Source organism: Chiloscyllium punctatum, chromosome 32 (genome assembly GCF_047496795.1).
Source record: "Chiloscyllium punctatum isolate Juve2018m chromosome 32, sChiPun1.3, whole genome shotgun sequence".
In the NCBI taxonomy this organism is placed as follows: Eukaryota; Metazoa; Chordata; class Chondrichthyes; order Orectolobiformes; family Hemiscylliidae; genus Chiloscyllium; species Chiloscyllium punctatum.
The window spans coordinates 63,934,946-63,946,547 of NC_092770.1; the positions used below are offsets into that span (position 1 = coordinate 63,934,946).

General features: G+C 71.5%; 1 protein-coding gene across 2 annotated transcripts in view; it reads left to right on the forward strand.

Annotated features, from left to right (window-relative positions):
* Positions 1-1,887: 1,887 nt before the first annotated feature.
* Positions 1,888-11,602, forward strand: part of tmtc1 (transmembrane O-mannosyltransferase targeting cadherins 1) — a 189,063-nt gene continuing 179,348 nt past the window's right edge. For both annotated transcript variants that reach the window (XM_072552525.1, XM_072552526.1), the window contains exon 1: positions 1,888-2,274. In XM_072552525.1, coding sequence (XP_072408626.1) covers positions 1,991-2,274 — 284 coding nt within the window. In that variant the 5' untranslated portion in view covers positions 1,888-1,990. The remainder of the gene's footprint in view (positions 2,275-11,602) is intronic.

Consider the following 11,602-nt stretch of genomic DNA (forward strand, 5'->3'; position numbering starts at 1 on the left):
GTATATTCTCCCCTGTACATTCTTCTGTTTCACCCTATATATTCCCAATTTACCCCCTCCTCTGTGTATTCCTGCCCACTGCGATATATTTCCCCATTCTACCATATATTACCCCAATTCCCATATATTCTCCTTCCCCAGGTATATTCCCTCTCCCCATATGTTTTCCCCATATATTCCTACTCACAAGTATATTCTCCCCTCCCCATATATTCTTAAGTATAATCTCCCTATATACCCCTCACAAATTACCCCCTCCCTATATTTCCCCAAGTCGACCCTCCCCATATTTTCCAGCAGCTCATTGGTGTTTCCTGTTTTGTATTTCCTGCTCTCCCAATATTCCCTGTTCCCTTTTATTCCCACTACTCATTTATTCCACCTTCACTGGTATGTGCTTCTTCTCCATCCTGTACATTTCCCCCTTATATTCCAAATTCTCCCCATTAATTCCCTCGCCTCTGCATATTAGACCATAAGACCATAAGACATAGGAGTGGAAGTAAGGCCATTCGGCCCATTGAGTCCACTCCGCCATTCGATCATGGCTGCTGGGCACTTCAACTCCACTTACCCGCATTCTCCCCGTAGCCCTTATTCTCTATCCCCTGTACTTTCCTCGCTGTATAGTCCCCTCCCAGTGTATATTGCCCTCTCGGTGTAGATACCCTCAGCCCCCTGTATATTGCCCTCTTGGTGTAGATACCCTCAGCCCCCTGTATAGTCTCCTCCTGGTGTATATTGCCCTCTTGGTGTAGATACCCTCAACCCTCTGTATATTGCCCTCTCAGTGTAGATACCCTCAGCCCCCTGTATATTGCCCTCTCAGTGTAGATACCCTCAGCCCCCTGTATATTGCCCTCTCGGTGTAGATACCCTCAGCCTCCTGTATATTGCCCTCTCGGTGTAGATACCCTCAGCCCCCTGTATATTGCCCTCTCGGTGTAGATACCCTCAGCCCCCTGTATATTGCCCTCTCGGTGTAGATACCCTCAGCCCCCTGTATATTGCCCTGTCGGTGTAGAAACCCTCAGCCCCCTGTATAGTCTCCTCCTGGTGTATATTGCCCTCTTGGTGTAGATACCCTCAGCCCCCTGTATAGTCTCCTCCTGGTGTATATTGCCCTCTCGGTGTAGATACCCTCAGCCCCCTGTATATTGCCCTCTCGGTGTAGATACCCTCAGCCCCCTGTATATTGCCCTCTCGGTGTAGATACCCTCAGCCCCCTGTATATTGCCCTCTCGGTGTAGATACCCTCAGCCCCCTGTATATTGCCCTGTCGGTGTAGAAACCCTCAGCCCCCTGTATAGTCTCCTCCTGGTGTATATTGCCCTCTTGGTGTAGATACCCTCAGCCCCCTGTATAGTCTCCTCCTGGTGTATATTGCCCTCTCGGTGTAGATACCCTCAGCCCCCTGTATATTGCCCTCTCGGTGTAGATACCCTCAGCCCCCTGTATATTGCCCTCTCAGTGTAGATACCCTCAGCCCCCTGTATATTGCCCTCTCGGTGTAGATACCCTCAGCCCCCTGTATATTGCCCTCTCGGTGTAGATACCCTCAGCCCCCTGTATATTGCCCTCTCGGTGTAGATACCCTCAGCCCCCTGTATGTTGCCCTCTCGGTGTAGATACCCTCAGCCCCCTGTATAGTCTCCTCCTGGTGTATATTGCCCTCTCGGTGAAGATACCCTCAGCCCCCTGTACAGTCTCCTCCTGGTGTATATTGCCCTCCCAGTGTAGATACCCTCAGCCCCCCTGTATATTGCCCTCTCGGTGTAGATACCCTCAGCCCCCCTGTATATGTACCCTCCGGGAGGAGATCTGCCCACCCTCCCCCCCGGTGGTTTGTGCTGTCCTCAGCCTGGCTCCGCCTGGTTCGTGTGGGCTGGGCTGGCGGGCCGCTGCCAGAGCAGGAGCCCGCAGCCTCCAGAGCAGCAGCGAGATCCGGCTGTGGCTGTGCCGCCGCTGAGGATGCGATGCCCGGGGAGAGATGAGAGTGCGAGCGGCGGACAGGGATCCCGGTTCCGGGGCCGGCAGCGGCAGTGCTGCCGTTAGCCTGGTACACGGGCTGTGTGCTGCCGTCTGTGCTGCCGCTTACTGCAGCGGGCTCAGCGGGGAGCTGGTACATGACGATGTCTGGGCGATAGTGAACAACCCGGACCTGAGAGCCGGAGCCCCGCTCACTAACATCTTCTACAATGACTTCTGGGGCAAGAGCATGGGGGACAACAGCAGCCACAAATCATACCGACCCCTCTGCATCCTCACCTTCAAGTAAGTGCCTCTCCCTCCAACCTCACACCCCCCCTCTCCTCCTCCCCATCACCGCCTCCCCATTCCCCTCCTCTCCTCCCTCCCCCTTCCCCCCTCCCCCACCCCCATCCCCTCTTCGCCCCCTCCTCCATCCAGCCATCCCCACCCCCCCATCGCTCCATCCCCCAATCCCCCCATCCCCATATCCCCCCCATCCCCATATCCCCCCATCCCCATCATCCCCATTCCCCCATCCCCATTCCCCCATCCCCCATCCACCATCCCCCACCCCCACCCCCCATCCCCCATCCCCCATCCCCAGCACCCCCATCCCCATCACCCCCATCCCCCCCAACCCCATCCCCCCCATCCCCATCCCATCCCCATCCCCATCCCCCCCATCCCCCCATCCCCCCATCCATCCATCCCCATTCCCCCCATTCCCCCCAACCCGATTCCCCCCATCCCCCCCCATCATCCCCCCATCCCCCCCATCCCCATCATCCCCCCCCATCCCCCCCAACACCCCCACCCCCCCCATCCCCCCCCATCATCCCCCCATCATCCCCCCATCCCCCCATCATCCCCCCATCACCCCCAACCCCCCATCATCCCCAACCCCCCATCATCCCCAACCCCCCATCATCCCCCTCCCCCCATCTTCCCCTTCCCCCTCCCCCCTCCCCCCACCCCACTCCCCCCTACCCCCACCCCGCTCCCCCCTCCCCTCCCCCCTACACCCTCTCCCCTCCCCCCCTCCCCCCTACACCCTCTCCCCTCCCCCCTCCCCCCCTCCCCCCTACACCCTCTCCCCTCCCCCATACCCCCTCTCCCCTACCCCCTCTCCCCTCCTCCCCACCCCTCCGCCCCTCCCTCCCCCCCTCCTTCCCTTCCCTCCCCCCCTCCCTCCTTCCCTTCCCTCCCCCCCTTCCCTCCCCCCCTCCCCTCCCCTCTCCTCAACCCTCCCCTCCCCTCTCCTCACCCCTCCCCCTCTCCCCCACCCCTCTCCCCTCTCCCCTCTCCCCTCTCCCCTCCCCCCTCCCCCCTCTCCCCTCTCCCCCTCCCCCCTCTCCCCTCTCCCCTCCCCCCTCTCCCCTCTCCCCTCCCCCCTCCCCCCTCTCCCCTCTCCCCTCCCCCCTCTCCCCTCCCCCCTCCCCCCTCTCCCCTCTCCCCTCTCCCCTCCCCCCCTCTCCCCTCCCCCCCTCCCCCCTCTCCCCTCCCCCCTCTCCCCTCCCCCCTCTCCTCCCCCTCTCCCCTCCCCTCTGCTCCCATCCCCTCCCCCTTCCCCCCAGCTCCCCCTCCCCTCCCCCCCTCCCCTCCCCCCTCTCCCCTCCCCTCTGCTCCCATCCCCTCCCCCCTCCCCCCAGCTCCCCCTCCCCTCCCCCCTCTCCCCCCTCCCCTCCCCGCTCTCCCCCCTCCCCTCCCCCCTCTCCACCCCCCTCTCCCCCCTCCCATCCCCCCTCTCCCCCCCTCTCCCCCTGCCCTCCCCCTCTCCCCTCCCCCCCTCCCCTCCGCCCTCTCCCCTCCCCCCTCTCCCCTCCCCTCTGCTCACATCCCCTCCCCCCTTCCCCCTCCCCCTCCTCCCGCTCCCCCTCCTCATGCTCCCCCTCCCCCTCCCCCGCTCCCCCTCCCCCCTCCCCCTCCCCCCGCTCCCCCTCCCCTCCTCCCGCTCCCCCTACCCTCCCCCCCAGCTCCCCCTACCCTCCCCCCAGCTCCCCCTACCGCCTCCCCTCCTCCTACCCCCTCCACTCCCCTCCCCTCCCCCTCCCTCTCCCCCCCTCCCCTCCCCCTCCCTCTCCCCCCCTCCCCTCCCCCTCCCCTGTCCTCCCCCTCCCCTCCCCCTCCCTCTCCCCCTCCCTCCTCTCCTCCCCCCTCCCTCTCCCCCCTCCCCTCCCTCTCCCCCCTCCCCTCCCTCTCCCCTCCCCCCTCCCCTCCCTCTCCCCCTCCCCCTCCCCTCCCCCTCCCCTCCCTCTCCCCTCCCTCTCCCCTCCCCCTCCCCTCCCCCCCTCCCCTCCCTCTCCCCTCCCCCCTCCCCTCCCTCTCCCCTTCCCCCCTCCCCTCCCTCTCCCCTTCCCCCCTCCGCTCCCTCTCCCCTCCCCTCCCTCTCCCCTCCCTCTCCCCTCCCCTCCCTCTCCCCTCCCCTCTCTCTCCCCTCCCCTCCCTCTCCCCTCCCCTCCCCTCCCCTCTCCCTCCCCTCTCCCCTCCTCTCTCCCCTCCACTCCCCTCCCCTCCCCTCCCCTCCCCTCCCCCTCCCCTTCCCCTCCCCTCCCCTCCCCCACCCCTTCCCCTCCCCTCCCCCTCCCCTTCCCCTCCCCTCCCCCTCCCCTCCCCCTCCCCTCTCCTCCCCCTCCCCTCTCCTCCCCCTCCCCCTCCCCTCTCCTCCCCCTCCCCTCCCCCTCCCCTCCCCCTCCCCTCTCCTCCCCCTCCCTTCTCCTCCCCCTCCCCTCACCTCTCCCCTCTCCTCTCCCCTCTCCCCTACTCTCTCCTCTCCCCTCTCCCCTACCCCTCCTCCCTCCCCTCCCCTCCCCACCCCACTCCTCCCCCCACTTCTCTCCCCCCCCACCCCCCTCCTCCCCTCCCCTCCCCCCCTCCCCCCTCCCCTCCCCCCTCCCTTCTCCGCCCTCCCCTCTCCCCCCTCCCCTCCCCTCCCCCTCCTCCCCTCCCCTCCCCCTCCCCACTCCCCCTACACTATCCCCCTCTCACCCCATCCCCTCCCCCCTTCTCCTCCGCTTCCCCTCCCCCTCCCCTCCCCTCCCCCCTCCCCCTACACTATCCCCCTCTCCCCCCCTCCCCTCTCCCCTTCCCTTCCCCCCTCCCCTCTCCCCTCCCCTTCCCCCCTCCCCTCTCCCCTCTCCCCCCTCCACGCCCCCCTCCCCCTCTCCCCCCTCCCCGCCCCCCCTCCCCCTCTCCCCCCTCCCCGCCCCCCCCTCCCCCTCTCCCCCCTCCCCTTCCCTCCCCCCTCCCCTTCCCTCCCCCCCTTCCCTCCCCCCCTCCCCCTCCCCTCTCCTCAACCCTCCCCTCCCCTCTCCTCACCCCTCCCCCTCTCCCCCACCCCTCTCCCCTCTCCCCTCCCCCCTCTCCCCTCCCCCCTCTCCCCTCCCCTCTGCTCCCATCCCCTCACCCCCTCCCCCCAGCTCCCCCTCCCCTCCCCCCTCTCCCCCCCTCTCCCCCCTCCCATCCCCCCCCTCTCCCCCTGCCCTCCCCCTCTCCCCTCTCCCCCCCTCCCCTCCGCCCTCTCCCCTCCCCTCTGCTCACATCCCCTCCCCCCCTTCCCCCTCCCCCTCCCCCTCCTCCCGCTCCCCCCTCCTCCCGCTCCCCCCCGCTCCCCCTCCCCTTCCTCCCGCTCCCCCTCCCCCCGCTCCCCCTCCCCTCCTCCCGCTCCCCCTACCCCTCCCGCCAGCTCCCCCCTACCCTCCCCCCCAGCTCCCCCTACCCGCCTCCCCTCCTCCTACCCCCTCCACTCCCCTACCCCCCTCCCCTCCCCCCCTCCCCTCCCCCCCTCCCCTCCCCCTCCCTCTCCCCCCCTCCCCTCCCCCTCCCCACCCACCCTCCCCTCCCCCTCCCTCACCCCCCACCCCTCACCCCCCTCCCCTCCCACTCCCCCACCCCCCCTCCCCACCACTCCCCCCTCCCCTCCCCTCACCCCTCCCCCCCTCCCCTACCACTCCCCACCCCCTCCCTCCCCCCCTCCCCTCCCCCCTCCCCTCCCCCCACCCCCTCCCCCCCACCCCTCCCCCCCTCTCCCCACCCCCCACCCCTCCCTCCCCACTCCCACCCCTCCCCTCCCTCTCCCCACCCCCTCCACCCTCCCCTCCTCCCCTCCCGCCTCCCCTCCCTCTCCCCTCCCCCCACCCCTCCCTCTCCCCACCCCCCCACCCCACCCTCTCCCCTTCCCCATCCCCTCCCTCTCCCCTTCCCCCCTCCCCTCCCTCTCCCACCCCCCCTCCCCTCCCTCTCCCCTCCCCTCCCACTCCCCTCCCCCTCCCCCCCCCCACCCCTCCCTCTCCCCTCCCCTCCCCTCCCTCTCCCCTCCCCTCTCCTCCCTCCCTCCCCACCCCTCCCCTCCCCTCCCCTCCCCCTCCCCTCCCCCTCCCCACCCCCCTCCCCTCCCCCCCCTCCCCTCCCCCTCCCCCTCTCCTCCCCCTCCCCCTCCCCTCCCCTCCCCCTCCCCCTCCCCTCCCCCTCCCCCTCCCCCTCCCCTCCCCCTTCCCCTCCCCTCCCCTCCCCTCCCCCTCCCCTCTCATCCCCCTCCCCCCTCCCCTCTCCTCCCCCTCCCCCTCCCCTCTCCTCCCCCTCCCCTCCCCCCTCCCCCTCCCCCTCCCTCCCCTCTCCACCCCCTCCTCCCTCCCCCTCCCTCTCCTCCCCTCCCCTCACCTCTCCCCTCTCCCTCTCCCCTCTCCCCTACCCTCTCCTCTCCACTCTCCCCTACCCTCTCCTCCCCTCCCCTCCCCAATCCTCCCCCCACTTCTCCTCCCCCCCTCCCCCCTCCTCCCCCCTCCTCCCCTCCCCTCCCCACTCCTCCCCCCTCCCCTCCCCTCCCCACTCCTCCCCCTCCCCACTCCTTCCCCTCCCCTCCCCCTCCCTCCCCACTCCCTTCCCCTCCCCCTCCCCCTCCCCCTCCCCCTCCCCACTCCTATCCCCCCCTCCCCACTCCTCCCCCTCCCCTCCCCCACTCCCCCTCCCCTCCCCACTCCTCCCCTCCCCTCCCCACTCCTTCCCCTCCCCACTCCTCCCCCCTCCCCCCTCCCCCTCCCCTTCCCCTCCCCTCCACTCCCCTCCCCCTCTCCTCCCCGTCCCCCCTCCCCCTCTCCTCCCCGTCCCCCCTCCTCCTCTGCCCCCGTCCCCCCTCCCCCCTATCCCCTCCCCCGTCCCCCCTCCCCCCTACCCCTACCCCTCCTCCCCCCCTCCCCCCTCCCCCTACCCTCTCCCCCCCTCCCGTCTACCCTCTCCCCCCTCCCCGCTACCCTCTCCCCCCTCCCCCTCTGCCCCGTCCCCCCTCCCCCACTCCCCCCTCCCCCCTACCCCTACCCTCTCCCCCCCTCCCCCTACTCTCTCCCCCCGCACCCCTCCCCTCCCTCTCCCCCTCCCCCTCCCCCTCCCCTTCCCCTCACTCCTCCACTCCCCTCCCCCTCACCCTCCCCCTCCCCCCTCACCTCCCCCTCCCCGCTCCCCCCCTCCTCCCCCCCCCCTCGCCCCTCCCCTCCCCCCCTCCCCTCCCCCTCCCCCTCCCCCCCCCTCCCCCTCCACTCCCACTCCCCTCCCCTCCACTCCCCCTCCCCTCCCCCTCCCCCCCTCCCCTCCCACTCCTCCCCCACTCCCCCCCCCACTCCTCACCCCCACCCCACTCCTCCCCCCACTCCTCCCCCCCCTCCCCTCCCCCCTCCCCTCCCCCTCCTCTCCCCCTCCTCTCCCCCTCCTCTCCCCCTCCTCCCCCCCTCCTCTCCCCTCCTCTCCCCCTCCTCCCCCTCCTCTCCCCTCCTCTCCCCCTCCTCCCCCCCCTCCTCTCCCCCTCCTCCCCCCCTCCTCCCCCCCTCCTCCCCCCTCCTCCCCTTCCCCTCCCCCCTCCTCCCCCCTCCTCCCCTTCCCCTCCCCCCTCCTCCCCCCTCCTCCCCATCCCCTCCCCCCCTTCTCCCCCGCTTCCCCTCCCCCTCCCCCTCCCCTCCCCCCTCCCCCTACCCTATCCCCCTCTCCTCCCCCTCCCCTTCCCTTCCCCCTCCCCTCTCCCCTTCCCTTCCCCCTCCCCTCTCCCCTCCCCTTCCACCTCCCCTCTCCCCCTCTCCTCCCTCCACGCCCCCCTCCCCCTCTCCCCCCTCCCCGCCCCCCCTCCCCCTCTCCTCCCCGTCCCCCCTCCCCGTCCCCCCTCCCCCTCTCCTCCCCGTCCCCCCTCCCCGTCCCCCCCTCCCCTCTCCTCCCCGTCCCCCCTCCCCCTCTCCTCCCCGTCCCCCCTCCTCCTCTGCCCCGTCCCCCCTCCCCCCTACCCCCCTCCCCCCAGTCCCCCCTCCCCCTACCCCTACCCTCTCCCCCCCTCCCCCTACCCTCTCCCCCTACCCTCTCCCCCCCGCACCCTCCCCTCCCTCCCCCACATCCTACCCTCTCCCCCCCTCCCGTCTACCCTCTCCCCCCTCCACGCTACCCTCTCCCCCCTCCCCCTCCCCCTCTGCCCCCGTCCCCCCCCGTCCCCCCTCCCCCCCTCCCCCCCGTCCCCCCCTCCTCCCTACCCCTACCCTCTCTCCCCCTCCCCCTACCCTCTCCCCCCGCACCCCTCCCCTCCCCCTCACCCTACCCTCTCCCCCCTCCCATCTACCCTCTCCGCCTCCCCGCTACCCACTCCCCCCTCCCCCTCCCCCTGCCCCTGACCCCTGCCCCCTCACCCTCCCCCCTCTCCCCTCCCCTCCCCTCCCCTCTCCCTCTCACCCCCTTACCCTCTCACACCCCCTCCCCTCTCCACCTCTCCCCCTCTCCCCCTCTCCCCCTCTCCCTCTCTCCCCCTCTCCCCTCCCCTCTCCTCCTACTCCCCCTCTCCCCCTCCCCCTCCCCTCCCCTCCCCTCCCCCCTCCCCTCCCCTCCCTCCCCCTCCCCTCTCCCCCTCCCCCCCCTCCCCCTCCCCCCTCTTCCCTCTCCCCTCCCCCTCCCCCCTCTCCCCCTCCCCCCTCCCCCTCCCCCCTCTTCCCCCTCCCCCCCTCCCCTCTTCCCCTCCCCTCTCCCCCTCCCCTCCTAACCCCTCTCCTCCCCTCCCCCTCCCCCCTCACCTCCCCTCCCCTCACCTCCCCTCCCTCCCCTCACCCCTCCCCCCTCCCCTCCCCAATCAACCCCCTCGCCCCTCCCCTCCCCCTCAACCCCCTCGCCTATCATCCCCCTCCCCCCTCATCACCCTCTCCCCTTCCCCCCTCCCCCCTCCCCCTCTCCCCATCCCCCTCCTCCACCCCCCCCCACCTCCCCTCCACTCCCCCTCCCCTCCACTCCACTCCCCCTCCCCCACCCCCTCCCCCCCATCCTCCCCTCCTCTCCCCGTCCCCCCCTCCCCCTCCCCCTCCCCCTCCTGACTCCCCTCCCCCTCCCCCACTCCCCCTCCCCATCCCCCACTCCCCCTCCCTCCCCCTCCCTCCCCCCTCCCCCTCCCCCTCCCTCCCCCTCCCTCCCCCTCCCCACCCCCTCCCCCTCCCCCTCCCCCTTCCCCTCCCACTCCCACTCCCCCTTCCCATCCCTCCCCCTCCCCCTTCCCCTTCCCTCCCCCTTCCACCCCTTCCCTCCCCCTTCCCCCCCCCTTGCCCCCTTCCCATTCCCTCCCCCTTCCCTCCCCATTCCCTCCCCCTTCACCTTCCCCTCCCCTACCCCTCCCCATCCCCCTTCCCCCTTCCCTCCCTTCCCCCTCCCCCCCTTCCCTCCCCTCCCCCTCCCCCTCCCCCCCTTCCCTCCCCTCCCCCTCCCCTCCCCCTCCCCTCCCCCTCCCCCCTTCCCTCCCCTCCCCTCCCCCCTCCCTCCCCTCCCTCCCCTCGCCCCCTCCCACCCCCTCCACCTCACCCCCTTCCCTTTCCCCCACCCCCCTTCCCTCACCCCCACCCCCCTTCCCTCTCCCCCACCCCTCTTCCCTCTCCCCCACCCCTCTTCCCTCTCCCCCCACCCCCCTTCCCTCTCCCCCACCCCCCTTCCCTCTCCCCCACCCCCCTTCCCTCTCCCCCACCCCCCTTCCCTCTCCCCCTCCCCTTCCATTCCCTCCCCTCCCCTTCTATCCCCCCTCCCCCTTTCCCCTCCCCTCCCCCCCTCCCCTCCCCCTCCCCTCCCCTCCCCCTCCCCTCCCCTCCCCCTCCCACCCCTCCCCCTCCCCCCCCTCCCCTCCCCTCCCCCTCCCCTCCCCCTCCCCCTCCCCCTCCCCTCCCCCTCCCCCTCCCCCTCCCACTCCCCCTCCCCCTCCCCCTTCCCTCCACTCCACTCCACTCCCACTCCCCTCCCCTCCACTCCCCCTCCCGTCCCCTCCCCTCCCCCTCCCCTCCCCTCCCCACTCCTCCCCCACTCCTCACCTCCACCCCACTCCTCCCCCCACTCCTCCCCCCCTTCCCTCCCCCCTCCCCTCCCCCTCCTCCCCCCTCCTCCCCTCCTCTCCCCATCCTCTCCCCCTCCTCCCCATCCCCTTCCCCCTCCCCTCCCTCACCACTCCTCCCCATCCCCTCCCCGCCTTCTCCTCCCCTTCCCCTCCCCCTTCCCCTCCCCTTCCCCTCCCCGTCCACCCACCCACTCCCCCTCCCCCTCCCCCCACCCCCTCCCCCTTCCCTCCCCTCTCCCTCCCCCTCCCCCTCCCCCTCCCCTCCCCCCTCCCCCTACCCTATCCCCCCCTCCCCCTACCCTATCCCCCCCTTCCCCCTTCCCTTCCCCCCTCCCCTCTCCCCTCCCCTTCCCCCCTCCCCTCTCCCCTCTCCCCCCTCCACGCCCCCTCCCCCTCTCCCCCTCTCCTGCCCGTCCCCCCTCCCCCTCTCCTCCCCCCTGTCCCCCCCTCCCCTACCCCTACCCTCTCCCCCCCTCCCCCTCCCCCTACCCTCCTCCCCCCTCCCCCTACCCTCTCCCCCCGCACCCCTCCCCTCCCCCACATCCTACCCTCTCCCCTCTCCCGTCTACCCTCTACCCCCTCCCCGCTACCCTGTCCCCCCCTCCCCCCTCCCCCTCTGCCCCCGTCCCCCCTCCCCCCTCCCCCCCTCCTCCCCGTCCCCCGTCCCCCTACCCTCTCCCCCCGTCCCCCCTCCCCCTAATCTCTCCCCCCTCCCCCTACCCTCTCCCCCCTCCCCCTACCCTCTCCTCCCTCCTGTCTACCCTCTCCCCCATCCCCTCCCCTCCCCCATCCCCTCCCCCTCCCCCCTCCCCCTCCCCTCCTCCTCCCCCTCCCCCCCTCCCCCTGCCCCCTGCCCCCTCCCCCTCTCCCCTCCCCTCCCCTCCCCCTCTCTCCCCCCCTCCCCTCCCCCTCTCACCCCCCCTCCCCTCCCCCCTCTCACCCCCCTCCCCTCCTTCACCCCCTCACCCTCTCTCCCCTCCTCCCTCTCCCCTCTCCCCCTCCCCCCTCCCCCCCTCCCCCTCTCCCCCCCCTCCCCCCTCTCCCTCTCTCCCCCTCTCCCTCTCTCCCTCTCTCTACTCCCCCTCTCCCCCTCCCCCTCCCCTCCCCCTTCCCCCCACTCCACTCCCCTCCCCTCCCCCTCCCCCCTCTCCCCCTTCCCCTCCCCCCTCCCCCTTTCCACCTCCCCTTCCACCTCCCCCTTTCCACCTCCCCCTCCCCCCTCTCCCCATCCCCCTCCTCCACCCCCCCCACCTCCCCTCCACTCCCCCTCCCCTCCACTCCACTCCCCCCTCACCCCCTCCCCCTCCC